Source organism: Helicoverpa zea, chromosome 13 (genome assembly GCF_022581195.2).
Source record: "Helicoverpa zea isolate HzStark_Cry1AcR chromosome 13, ilHelZeax1.1, whole genome shotgun sequence".
NCBI classification, from domain to species: domain Eukaryota; kingdom Metazoa; phylum Arthropoda; class Insecta; order Lepidoptera; family Noctuidae; genus Helicoverpa; species Helicoverpa zea.
Genome location: NC_061464.1, coordinates 11,095,520 through 11,109,117, shown reverse-complemented (window position 1 = coordinate 11,109,117; position 13,598 = coordinate 11,095,520). Strand labels below are relative to the sequence as shown.

Below are 13,598 nucleotides of genomic sequence, written 5' to 3'. Positions count from 1 at the left end.
CTCTGGTTAAGTTGGATACTAAACTCACTATGAATAAAAACAATTCGAAATATTAATATTACAATACGAAATGTCGCAAAAACAACGTGGATGGCTTTTAGTAGCTAAAAATATACCACAAAGTACCTCCGCCGATTATCGATTAACGATTTCATCTACCTGCAATTTCCTGGAATCGAACCCGCACACTCGTACTTGAAAAGCAGGTGCTAACCACTAAACCATCACCAACCACATACCATGATTTACCCTAGTTCCAAATAACTACTGGTCAGATCTGGAATCGAACCCTCACACTCATATTTCGGAGTCCGGTGCTATAACTACTTAGCCATCACCAGTTCTCACGATACACCCTAGTTCAAAATAACTACAGGTGAGCTACGTTGAGTGAAAGCACTATAGGATTACGTCAATAGGATTGCTGAAAGTGGTTCCAGGTAAATGCGTTATATTGACGATGTTTCGTGTTCTACCAGTGTAGGTTTTCAGTTTCAATCAAGGTTTATTTACTGAAACTACTCGTTACACATTACTCTATGTTTAAAGTCGTTATCCAAGTCACTGGAAGCGTCAACTTTACATTTGAGTAGGCACATATTATTAAAAACTCAGTTTAAAAATACATAAAGCAGGATAAAGTTAGGAGTATTGAATGTTTGACCAGTTGACAGCTGTAAGTTTTCAAGGGAGAATTTCCGGTGTTTATAATGACTGACTCCTATAATACTACCTGGTAAAAAAACACTACCTTTCCAATTTGTAATTGGGTATAATACCATACTGTTGCAGACTATTGTCAAGTTTAATTGGCAACTTTAAATATATATCATATATATATACATATTTCTGTTATATCTATCTATTATATATACATATATATACAACATGTAACTTAATTAACGCACATCCTGAAATTAGTTTGTTCAGAATCGTTTACTGAATCGATTTATATCATTTTTAATATAGGTAATTTTTTATCCCAAAAATAATTAAAACTACGGAAATTATTGTCATATTAACTCTGTACAGTCAAAACAAATTCAAATAGACCGTCACTCAAAGTAATAAGACTTCGTGTATTGTCGGCTTTTTCCGTAGTTTCGTTATGTTGTGTCGAGTAGAACGGCGCGCGGCGCGATATTTGCGTGCGTAGTAGTATGACCAAAAAGTTCTCCAAGAATTGGTATAACTTATTTAGTAAATAACAATGCATATACATGTTAAATTAAAAATTCAGTGTATGAATTATGATTATAACATAATATTCTAATTGGGGTGTTTGAGTGTGTGCGTTAATTACGTTACATGTTGTATATATTATATTTTATTTGTTATTGTTTTAGGTATTATTATTTTATATACATAGTGCACCAAAACTACCTGCGATATGGTTATTTCCTTTTTGTCACAATCCATCCAAAGGTTGTCTGTAAGAAATCGCTTTTAGCGATAAGACCGCCCATTGTGTCACCAACTTCAAAATTTTTGTTTGTTCTTGTTGATTTTTAATTGGTGTGCATAATAAAGAATATATCTATCTATCTATCTATCTATAATATTGTGTTTTAATTCTCGCACATTCTTATTCTATTTAGTTCGTTTGAAAAAAAAAAAAAATTACCTATTTTTTTCTTCTATCAACATATATTAACTAGTATATTATCGTATTTAATGTGATTAGGTACGATACACTTTGTATGTCTTATAATCACGTGTCTTCTAACCTGGTATTGAACACGCAAACTTATACTCACCGAGCCTTTTTCAAAAACAAATCGATATAAAGCGCTTTGGAAAGGAGTAAACTAATCAAAGTTGGAACGTACTCGTAACTATCGAATGTTCTAGAATCGAGTCATTTCACAGTCAGACAGGCTGAAAGGGAATCGTTATTGTTGGATAGTTTGTTTATTTTGTTTTCGGTAGACGGAGATTTTTTTTAAACAAATTTTAAAAGGATACGAGAGTTATAAGCTGACGTTTGAAAAAAAAAAGAAAAATGATTTATGAATATAATATATTTGTTAGTAATTCTATGTACAACTTGAAATACCACCTGATTATGGTTCCAAAAGACGCCCCTGAAGAAGCAACTTTATACATTCGAGCCATATTCAAGGACGTAATTATTCTCTAATGATTCTCGACCCAAATCAACAAAAAAATTGGTATGTATTTTAGTTTTATTTTTTTTTCGGAATTCCGTCAATGTCATCTAGCAACTTAGCGCGTGTGTTACTGGCCTTAAAACCGTGCTGCTCCCTCACACAAACGCAAACACAAAGCATACGCAACGATTATTCATAAATTTCATTCATAAAATTGGATTACTTCTGAAATACTACGACATTACAATGACAAAAAAAGCAGTGCATATTAGCTATTTCCCGACTACTGTAATTCCAAATGCAAATCAACACCTTGCGTAATTATTGCTAAGTTTCATCGAAATCGGTTGAGCCTTTTGTGTGTGAAGAAGAAACAAATATACACATTCACAATCGATCTTGTGATTAGGGTGTTTAGTTGCAGTGACGATGATACATATTAACATTTATATACCTGATACATATTTAATTGGTATTGTATGTATACTACAAAAAGCATATCCCTTTTAATCATAGATTAACTACTTACACCATAAATAAACTCCCCCATAATTCAAGACCAAGCTTTAAAGCAAATTCTGAACTTTAATAAACAAACTAATGAGTCCTCTAGCTCGATAAAACGATAGTGTTGTGCTATAATCGATATTAATTCAGGTGACACACCGCCCTCGCGTCGATTTAATAGAGTCTGCACCGCTGCACGCCCGTAAATAGGGAGATTACCTTACAAAGGCGTGTAGGGATGTAACTAAGTATCGATATTTTCTTCTGGATTACCTATTACCTATTTTTTTATTTTGACAGTTTGAGTGAATAACACAATATGGTTGTGTGATCGTTTTGTATAATTGTTGAGGAAAAGACAAGTTCTAATAGAGCCAACTCAACTATCATTAATTACTTTAGATTTGAAGCGATTATCTGGTAATAAAATTCAAAATATTTTGATTTCCTGTACGCTAGCTAATTCGATTTTATGAGGGTATTAATGAAAAAAAAACGAACTCGTTTCTCATTATTGATTACAAGGAAAACAATGTTTTACAGTGGAAAAACACATGGAATAAACTCAACAACAATTTAATTGTTTAAAAAATATTTTCAAAAATATCTATATTAAATTTTTTGCGTGTCCCATCTCTATTCAACTTCAGGGAATTGAGCCAACGTAATGCCGGTATATTGAAGGAAAATATATCTTCGTATAAGAGTGGAGATAGCGACACGCTGCCTATCGAAATGTCTGAATATGCTGTATTGGAAATATAACAAAACTTCAAGGAAAATAGGAATATATAAATAGGGAGTTTGGAGTAGAATCTTTGTATTTCAGAAGGTCAAGCGTTACCTTTGCTGCTATTATGAACTCCAGGTATCCATCTACATATTCTATATATTAAAAAGAGGTAAAGTAAGTTAGTTTGTCGGGGGTAATCTTTGGAACCGCGGGTCGTATTTTCAAATTCTTTTTTATTTCTCTCACTGATAGATAGCTACAATGTTCCTGAGTGCCATAATCTATATTTTATCGCGGTACGGGCAGTAGTTTCCACGGGACGCGGGTGATACCGCGGGAAAACAGCTACTTATACAGTTATTTGTCCTTTAGGACAGGTCGCACAAATGTGGTGGCTTTGGTTTTGGTTAACAGCTTTCAACTTTAATGCAGATGGCAACAGACAGCCATTTTTCGAAGTTTCTCCAAGAAAATTTTAATACTTAATGTTTTAATGACTATAAAAACAATTAAGGTTAACTCGGCCGTCCATTTAGAAGAACGTCAGTATTATAACGAAAAGTATGAATTGTGGGAAGTAAAGTTAGGGTTTTAGACAAATCAGTTTTAAGGATTTTATCACTAGCCTCCGTATTTGGTTTTGCCCGCGTCTCACAGGTAGTACTAGCCTTTCGTTTTTCTCGGTAGGTCATATCAATATGATAATTAATGTTATGTCTTCTTTTGTAAAAAGAGTCTCGAAAAGGTCTTGATGATGGTGACAAAATTAATGGTCTGAATAACTACCTCAACTATCATAGAAGACCCAACTGAATTGGATAAATTCTACACTACCCATCAAATTTTTGCCTTATTTTAATTTAATTATTACCTATATTTATCAGAACATTTTGACAAGAATCCCAACTTAAAAAAAATACTTTCAAAACAACGCTAGCAACGCGAACACACCCAAATCCAGTTGACCCCCACATTAAAACTGCCGACAAATCTGAGCGATTATTTTGTAAACTTCCCGAAATCGAGTTTCAAAAGTCAGACCCATCATAAATTGTTTGAAATAGCCTTAAGTTTCAAATGTAATCGTTGGGAACTCCCTAAGAAGCTATTTGTAACGTTGAGTGGAATTAAATGAAAGATAGATAGAATTGGCGGGAATTATAGAGCGAGTTCAAGGACTGTGCTGCGTTTAGTCTGGGAAGGATTCCGTCGTAGGCCATTTATGTCCTTGCTGCTGTACTTGCATGTGTTTTCTAGTTAGTATAGTGAGGAAGTGTAGAATGCCGGGATTGTGGTTATTGTTCAACAACTGATTTTATTTTTTTTAGGTAGGCAAAACTTAAAAGTTTTTTTACTTATTAAAACAAATGAAACTTTTATTTATAGCTCTATGCCTAACATGTAAGTTTATGAAAACAGGAATATTTTATGCAACATATGGGCATGTAATGCGGAGGAATTACTCATTTACTCTCAACGATGAGTATGGTTTTACTTTTGAGGTCAGAATTAGGCACGCCAAAATAAATAATTTTATAACTGAGCAAGTCGAGTACCAAGCCATACAAAACGAGGCACCATGAAAATTACGAGCAAACTTTCCGTGCGTGACTGACCTGCTATTACCAACTTTACAATATCAGCGCGATAATTTTAGATTACAGTAATTCACGACTTTTCAAAATGTGTAGCAAATAAACTGCTGAAAATAATCTCTATTGCATTTTAGTTCATGTTTGAAAACAACGCCATCTATTGGCGAAACTGTGTAACGTTGTAGTGTGGCTTTAACAAACTAGGTGGCGCTAGTATACTCAAAAATATTTTGCGTACAAGAACATAATTTGTGGAGACGAGTTGTACTGACGTACATTTTAGTAGCGAATGTTCGTGTTATTTTACAATATTAATTTGAGTTTTTCTTCACAGATGTCGTTATAAGTATCAAATTATTCGACGACGACCTCTGTGGAGCAAAGGTCACCAAGCCGGACTGCCGAATCTGAGGTCCCGGGTTCGATTCCCGGTTCGATCGACATTTGTGTGATGAGCATGCTTGTTGGTCGTGGTCTGGGTGTTACAATATGTATTTATAAATATGTATATATGTAGCTATATGTAGTTTATCAGTTGTGTTAGCACCCATTACACAAGTTAATTAATAACTTAGCGTGGGGCTAACCGACCGTGTGTGAAAAGGTGTCCCGACATTACATTATTATTATTGTATTTGAACATTGTATTATTCATACGTCTATTTGTTAATGTTAATAAATGTTTGAGTACGTAGACCATATCATATTGAAAACGAGTTCTATGTCATGTATAACTTCTACTCTTTCTAACATTCTGGACATCCGAAAGAATATTAAAAACAGCTGTCCTGCAACATAACTTGCGAAAAACTGTTACAAAATTCCGTGCTTGTGCAAATGGGGATAAAAGGGGGTGAAACTTGGGGTGGGGTGCATGCGACCCGCGGGGTGCATGTAAATTATTGTCCTCTTCGGGATTGGGTCAAATGCCAAACGCTCTTTCACGCAAAAATAGTGATGGGCACACTTTAGGTACTAGCGTTTTTGCTGTCGACGCTTTTCGGCTATGTGGGTAAGTAATAAGAGATATAAAAAACGGTTAAATTAAAATCCGATAGTCACTTAGCAATATTGCTTGATAAGAAAAGAAAACTTGGAATTAGGGAGTTGTTAAAAAAATAAATACTCCGATTTCCACTGTCATAGGTAGTAAACTACATAGTACTTTAGTTTAGATCGTTTGTGTAACACTATAGAAATCCACTAGGTATAGCAAATCTCTTGCATTTTGCACTTATGATGTAAGTAATTAAAATGAAGCTTAGCTTGGCCTAGGTTGTAAATTCTTCATTACAATTAACTAATGGATTTTCAGTTCATCGATAAACCTGTGAACTGCATCAGAACATCACTATCACAGTCAACATGGTTAATCGTTGAGTTGGCTACATTAATTTTGCAAGTTGTTCCACCGATTTCAGAAGTTTCTCATTCATTGTTAGATTTTTTTCTTCTAAAAATATGGTTTCTATTAGCAAGATTGTTTGTGTCGTAGCCAACTGGTTAGAATAGATGTTCACTCAAAGAGATCCCTCATCTAGTTTAGTAGCTGCGATATGTAAGTATACTAAAACATAATTACATGTTTGCACACTCATAATATATTTTTTTATATTAATTACCTATATGAAAATACACCTTACTATTTATTTTTCAGAAGTAACTTAACTCAAATTAGACTAGAAATAACAACGGTTTGAACATATACTTCCAACCTTCTTTCAGTGATTGTACCTAATCTACACGTGTATATAAAAATCATTTACGAAAAACATAATATGAAGTATTTTTGAATTCACATAAAAATTCCAATCGTCTATCTACGTAGATAACAAAAAATAACTTATTCGCTTACTACCTATATATTAATACGTAAACAACTAGAAAATATAATACTTCAAGAGTTAGAATCAGGTAAATATTTGCAAAAACTGTTATATTGTGCTCTAGTGGCTTCTAATCTGTGTAGTTTTAGACGCCTCGGAAAGGTATTACAAACTGGTTGAGTACTTACTGTCCCTGCGGTTTCGACCGCGTGCCGAGGGATATACTTTTTTAAGACCACGTTCGTATTAAGGTATAGTTATACCAGTTATAGTCAGAGCTCAAGATGCGTGCCGATAACTATAGTCGGTAGAAGTCACTTAAGGACTGATGTCTCCCTATCTCCCATTAAAAAGTACCTATGCTTAATTTTCAGTGACAACCAATCAAAGTATACCAATGTTTCTCCAACTTCTCCTCCTACTATCATCCACTGCCGGTTTCTTCACCATCACAAACGCAGCTAGACCCATCACCGTCTACGGAGATGTGCTTAAAGATGTTGAGTTCTTCACCAGGACCTTTCCTTGGATCATAGACAATATTGGTGGAGATCTGATAGTTGATTACGCGTTGTTGGGCAGTGGAAGGTACTCCATTCCTCAAATGTGTGCGCTAAAGCAGTTGAGGAAGAATACATATCTTCAAGCGGAGTATTTGAAATGTGAGGCCGAAGGTATGTAGCGAGTTCTTATATTTGTTTCTTTGTGCTTAGAATGAAGAGTCTTCTTCATCTCTCACAAGGCAGCCCGGAACCTGGAAGTTGGTGATTGATACACCCATGCATCGGAGAGCACGTAAATGACGGTCCTGCGCCTGATCTCTCTCCGGTCGTGTCGGTTTCCCGTCCCATCGGGCTGTGAGAATGAAGGAATAGTGAGTGCACCTGTGTCTGCGCAAATGCTTGTACACTATAATATGTCCTGCGCAGTTGGCTAATCTCCTTACATGAGAACAGCTGCCGTAGTCGATAATCGGCTGGGAGGACATAATCACATGTGATGCTTGCTCAAGACAATTGCCTATTCGTCAATTTTGAGTTGTTACTATTTTCACTACGGTACTACGAGTCTTACTTAAACCAAACAAAAGACATTAACATTCTTCTTCTTTTCACTTCAGGTAATAAAAACGTTTCGTGCGTTTCTGAAACCGGCATCAACACCCGCATATTGAAGAAATGCGTTGCAGGAGGGGGTCATCTAGCCAGATTGGCAGCAGCAAAGTATTCGAAGCTGAACATCAATTACTCCCCTATAATAGGCCTTGGATCAAAATCCACAGTTTTTGGTGTAGAAGACAAGTTTGTACTGGAAAAGATTTGCACGATATTTGGACGCAAATTACCATTGGGTTGTGTTAAAGCCTGTACTTGTGATGAGGGGTCTGGTCAGAACAGTGAAGAGTCTGACCTTCCAGAATTTTCTACTAAAGGACCAGAGTCTGAAACAGAGTCTCCTAAAGAGAAAGAAGCAAATTCTGAAAATAAAAAGCCGGGATCTAACAGTACAAACTCCTCTGAAAATGAAATGTCAGAGCCTATTTAGAATCTCGAAGTTTAGACACGAACATATTTTATGTCATTCATATATCTGATGAGTACAAATTAATTGTAGCTTAATCGTGTCTTTTGTCCGGACTTATCACTTCGATTTTTAGGCATTTTTGACGTTCTTTGATTTTCGGCCTTGTTTGATAAATATTCAAAACTAAAATAAAACTTAATTTGTGAAAATAAACACATAATCTTCTTTTAATGATTGCACTTGCGTGACCCCTTACATTATCCCCTTGTGCTAGTTTTCTCCAATTGTAACCTGAAGTACTAGTTATCCTGATGCTGCAGAGAGGAACAAAAAGTTGAATAAGCTCAATCACCGGTGAGGGATAACAAAAGCTGTGTCGGGGTAATTGCAAGCTCCACGATTCATGTAGTCCTGTGCACGTGTGGAAATATATGGAACTGTTAATACCATATGTGATGTAAAAAACTTTAAGAATATACAAATGTTTACAGAACTACTATTTCTGTGCAGCAAACGCACTGACTCCCCTTTTGCAGAACATCTGGTCAGCAGAAGAGTTACCTGATGACTGGAACAAAGGCCTTCTCATCACCGTACCCAAGAAAGGAGACCTCAGTGAATGTGGCAATTGGAGAGGCATCACTTTGCTCTCGACTCCTTCCAAGGTGCTCTGCCAGATCATCCTGGACAGGCTGTCGGGGGCCGTCGAGCCTCTTCTGCGTAAAGAGCAGGCTGGCTTCCGTCCCAACCGATCGTGCACGGACCAGATCAACACCTTGCGCATAATCCTCGAACAGGCATCAGAATGGCAGAGGGACATGTACTTGACCTTTGTGGACTTCGAAAAAGCCTTCGACACGCTGCGATGGAATTGCATCTGGGACCGGCTTCGTGAAATTGGAGTCCCCGAGAAGATCACGACCATAATTAAGGCCATCTACGGGAAATATTCTTGTAGGGTAACTCACGACGGCCTCGTCTCGGAGGACATACCGGTTCATGCGGGTGTACGCCAGGGGTGTCTCCTTTCGCCTCTCCTCTTCCTTGTTGTCCTTGATGGCATCATGCACCATACCACCAAGAACAAGCGCCGCGGCATAGAGTGGGGACTATCCAACGTCTTAGAAGATTTGGACTATGCCGACGACCTATGTCTATTGAGCCACACGCGAACCGACATGCAAGCCAAACTGGACGACCTGCAACGAGAGGCCATGGAGACGGGATTAAAAATTAACACCCGGAAGACCCAGGAAATGAGGTGCGGAGTGACGTGCTCATTACCGTTGCTTATCGGCACAGAGGGAGTGGAGAGGGTCCACAAGTTCACCTACCTCGGGAGTGTTGTGTCGGAAACAGGAGGGACCGAGGAGGACATCACGTCGAGGATCGCCAAAGGGAGAGCAACCTTCGCACAGCTCCGTCCTGTGTGGCAATCACGGAAGTTGACCAGGAGAGTTAAGCTCAAAATATTCCGGTCCAATGTCAAAACCGTATTGCTGTACGGATGCGAAACATGGAAGGCCACAAAAGACATCTCGCGTAAGCTCCAGGTCTTCGTCAATCGCTGCCTTCGTCGTATTCTCGGTATATACTGGCCCGAGAAAATCTCCAACATAGAACTGTGGGAACGCTGCGGGGAGACACCGATCGACCAGCAGATCAAACGCCGCAAGTGGAACTGGATCGGCCACACGCTCCGAAGGGACCCCGATCACATCCCGAGGCAAGCCCTAGACTGGAATCCCCAAGGGAAGCGGAAACGTGGCCGCCCTAAACAATCCTGGCGGCGGACGATCATTGCAGAGGCGGCGGCTACAGGCAGAACGTGGAGCGAAATAAAGCGCGAAGCTCAAGACCGAACGCGATGGCGGAGCACTGTGGATGCCCTCTGCCCCATCTAGGGGACATAGGACTCTAAGTCAAGTAAGTCAAGTATTTCTGTGTATCGTTGGATGCCAAACTTGATAAATGATATAATGCAATATATTCTTCTGGACAACTTTCACAGGACACCTTTCACACATGGTCGGCTAGCCAGCTTATGCCAACATAACTGATAAGGTACATAAATAATTACATATGCATTTATAAATAGACACATAGTTAACATAGTTACACATGCTAATGTGTTCTTACCTCCTGAAGACTCTCTGTAATACTTACCTATATCATCCTTTGCCTACCCATTTACTCGCTATTTTAGTGTGTTGAAGTAAGTCTTTCAAATTGGAGCAATTTCACATCATACTTTAACTATAAGTAAAATATGTAGATGTAAAATTATTTACATGCTATGAAATATCTTACTAACGACAACTACCAAAAACATGTCTGTTGATTCGTGTCACACTTTAACGATACCACACATTTTCACTCACAACTCTACACAAATCAAGTGCAGCCCACATCCACGCTTCAGCTACAGAAATGCAACTGCTGCTCCGCAAACGTCCTCGACATGCAGGCTATAATTCCGATGACCGCCGCCATTTTGGATTTTGTGAATGATGTTGTATTCATTTGCTTGACAGCTGTGATGGCGGGTTGCGATAATTATAGGATGGTCCTATAAATATGGTTAATGATAAGTATAAATGGGTTTTAAGCTATTGTGACCTATGTTTTGGTTCCCATAGAAAGAGACGATTCGTGTGGCTTATGGATGGTAGTATTTTTGACATAAGCCTCATAGAACAAAGGCCGAAAGTTATTATTCGGAAGTAGGATGAATCGTTTTGCTTTAAAGAAACCGAAAATTATTTGCGACACATACTTACTTAAATCCTTATATGACAAGAAATTCTATAACAAGTTATTTAGAAAAGTGGAAGAATGATTGCTACTCAATCCACAAGTTTGTATTGATTAAAAACTTACACATCTTCGATTATTTACAACATTACAAAGATCATACAATCAAAGTCAAGTCTCAAAAAAAAAAATATTCAATTATGTTTATCTCCAGTTTTTTAAAGCAAAATAAACCGCAAAAGCATCAGTGTTGGTGCAATCCAGCTTCCCAAACTCAGATTAGGGGAGGTCGCGTGGTATTGGCAGCTCTCATTAATTTGATAGATGAAAGCCGGGCGTTGTTTACGCGCCAAATTAAGTTTGTCTTTTAAAGATGGCCGCCGCAACGGTTTTGCAAATGGCGGATTTTTGGCTTGTTATTTCTTGATGAGTGTTTGTTATTTTTTTGGTGGTAATTATGGCGTCAGTATTATAGTACAGTATTTATAAAATGTGTATGAACTGATAGTAATAAGATGTTTCAAAATGTTTGGAGCCCGGTCCACACACGGAAAAGTACGTATTTTAGCAATTTATCTGTATTTTTTCCGAATTTCTTAGATTTTTCTGGATTTTTCGAGGTAATTTTTCACATTTTGTCAGTTAGTTAAAATATTTTTCGTTTTTCAATTTAGTTTTTTTTTATTAAAAACTTTTTATATCTATGTACTGAGCCTAAGCTCACCGACTACATAAACATTTATTTTCTATACATTTTCAAAGTTTATTTTGTAGGTAACCTTGGGCCCTATACATAGTATACTTTTCTTATGTAGCAACAATTCCTGCTCAGCAATGAAAACGGAAAACCCTCGATGAATACTAAGTACAAAACAAATAAAAAACGCCCCATATTCTTCGTAACACGAGTTCATAATTCTCAATACATATTTTCCCATTGTCCCATTAGGAATGAAACAGAGGGAGTGATAACAGACATACAGACATCTGTTAACAGTCCCGACGGTTTCCCTCTTAGCGGGGAGTACTTGGGATAAAATTTTCGTTAGTCCTCCCACTGTTTTTGATTTATAATCCACATTAAATCTACGAAACGGCTGGCTGGGAGTCTGTAAACTTTGAACGTGTATCAATTTTGAGTTTATTTGTGGCTGTTGTAATTTTCAGGGAGTGCTTATCTGACTGATCTTTACATAAATATAGAGTACCTAGTTTACATGGTTAATTATATCGTCGGTAAGAAGTCGTATGTGATTTCAGTTGCAACTTCTATAAATTAAATGTTTTAAATTAGGATACATTCCTAAATATTGCTCTCACCAAGAATTTTTGAATGAATGCTGCTGTCATTTGAACATCCTTGTCAGTCGTATACTAACGAGACTAGCTCCTGACTACCCTCAGGAGCTAGTCTTACCAAAGGTAGTCGCTCCTTGTAAAACACTGGTGCTTAGCTGCATCCTGTTAGACTGGAAGCCGACCCCAACATAGCTGGGAAACGGCTAGGCAGATGATGAAGATTCATTTGTGGAATTATTTATTCAGTCACGAGCTCTTTTCAAAGGGCATTAAAGGCTAACTGAAGACAGCCCTTTTTCTATAAGTTGCTTAAGTCAACAGTTTCAGTGGTAACCCTAGAACAACTTCGGCCTGTGAATCATTAATGTAATTTAGTGGTGTGGCATTTCCTTGGAAATGATTTAATGTGTGGCCTGAGAAAAAATATCTTCTTCATGTGGGTAAAATGCTGTTAGTTCACATTATTATTTAGTTTACGCTTCAGATTTTATTGATTTTTACATACAGTGAAACCGTTTGAATCGGTTTGAAAACGTTTGGAAGTTAGTTCTTGGTAACTTTATTTATTTATTTATTTATTTATTTATTTATTTATTTCTCAACCTTACCACTAACATTACAGACAGGTACATCCAATGCGTTAGGGAGGCACTTATTTAAAATACTAACTACTTACAAAAATAAAATAAAAAAACAAACAACAAAACACAAGATATTTACACAAAATAAATTTAAAGTGAAATAGAATATAACAATACAATAAAATAAAACAATAATAACAAAAGTATGTCCTATAATGCTAATCTAGTTTATAACATAATATAAACAAAATCATCCTTGCGAGTTCACTGAACTGACACGAGAAAATGTCTATATTGTTCTGGATTTCGTTTATAGTACGGATCGCTCGCGTGAGAGGCGTTTTGGCCAGTAGGTTGGTCCTGGCGGTCGGCACTGACAGCAGTGGCGGGCGCCGTCGTCTCTCCACGTAGCGGTCCGGCACACAGAGACACAAGCACCGTAGTACGCCGGGATTGTGTTCCTTGCCACGGAGTAATTTAATAATATATAATATAAGGGCAAATTCTCGCCGCACCTGTAACTGGTTGTACCCGACCATACCCAGCACGAACAATGTGGGGTACATAAGCGGGTACAGCGGATACACCCCGTACAGTCTCCAGTACAAGTGGCGCGTGAACTTGTTCTGCACGCGCTCCAGCATGACAGAGTACTTGGCTTCGTGTGG

The 13,598-nt window shown here is 37.5% G+C and overlaps 1 protein-coding gene across 1 annotated transcript; it reads left to right on the top strand.

Annotated features, from left to right (window-relative positions):
* The first annotated feature begins 6,842 nt into the window (after window positions 1-6,842).
* LOC124635783 lies at window positions 6,843-8,509 on the top strand. Its single transcript, XM_047171738.1, has 3 exons — window positions 6,843-6,860; window positions 7,147-7,446; window positions 7,893-8,509. Exons 2-3 carry the CDS (start codon window positions 7,170-7,172, stop codon window positions 8,315-8,317), a joined length of 702 nt encoding a protein of 233 aa, XP_047027694.1. The 5' UTR covers window positions 6,843-6,860; window positions 7,147-7,169; the 3' UTR covers window positions 8,318-8,509.
* Window positions 8,510-13,598: the final 5,089 nt, after the last annotated feature.

What these genes read in the sequence shown, in the direction of transcription:
- LOC124635783 (XM_047171738.1), top strand. Translation starts at nt 7,170, where the DNA reads ATGTTTCTCCAACTTCTCCTCCTACTATCATCCACTGCCGGTTTCTTC. An exon ending in TTTGAAATGTGAGGCCGAAG is followed by an intron (nt 7,447 to 7,892) that starts GTATGTAGCGAG and finishes TTTTCACTTCAG; the next exon opens with GTAATAAAAACGTTTCGTGC.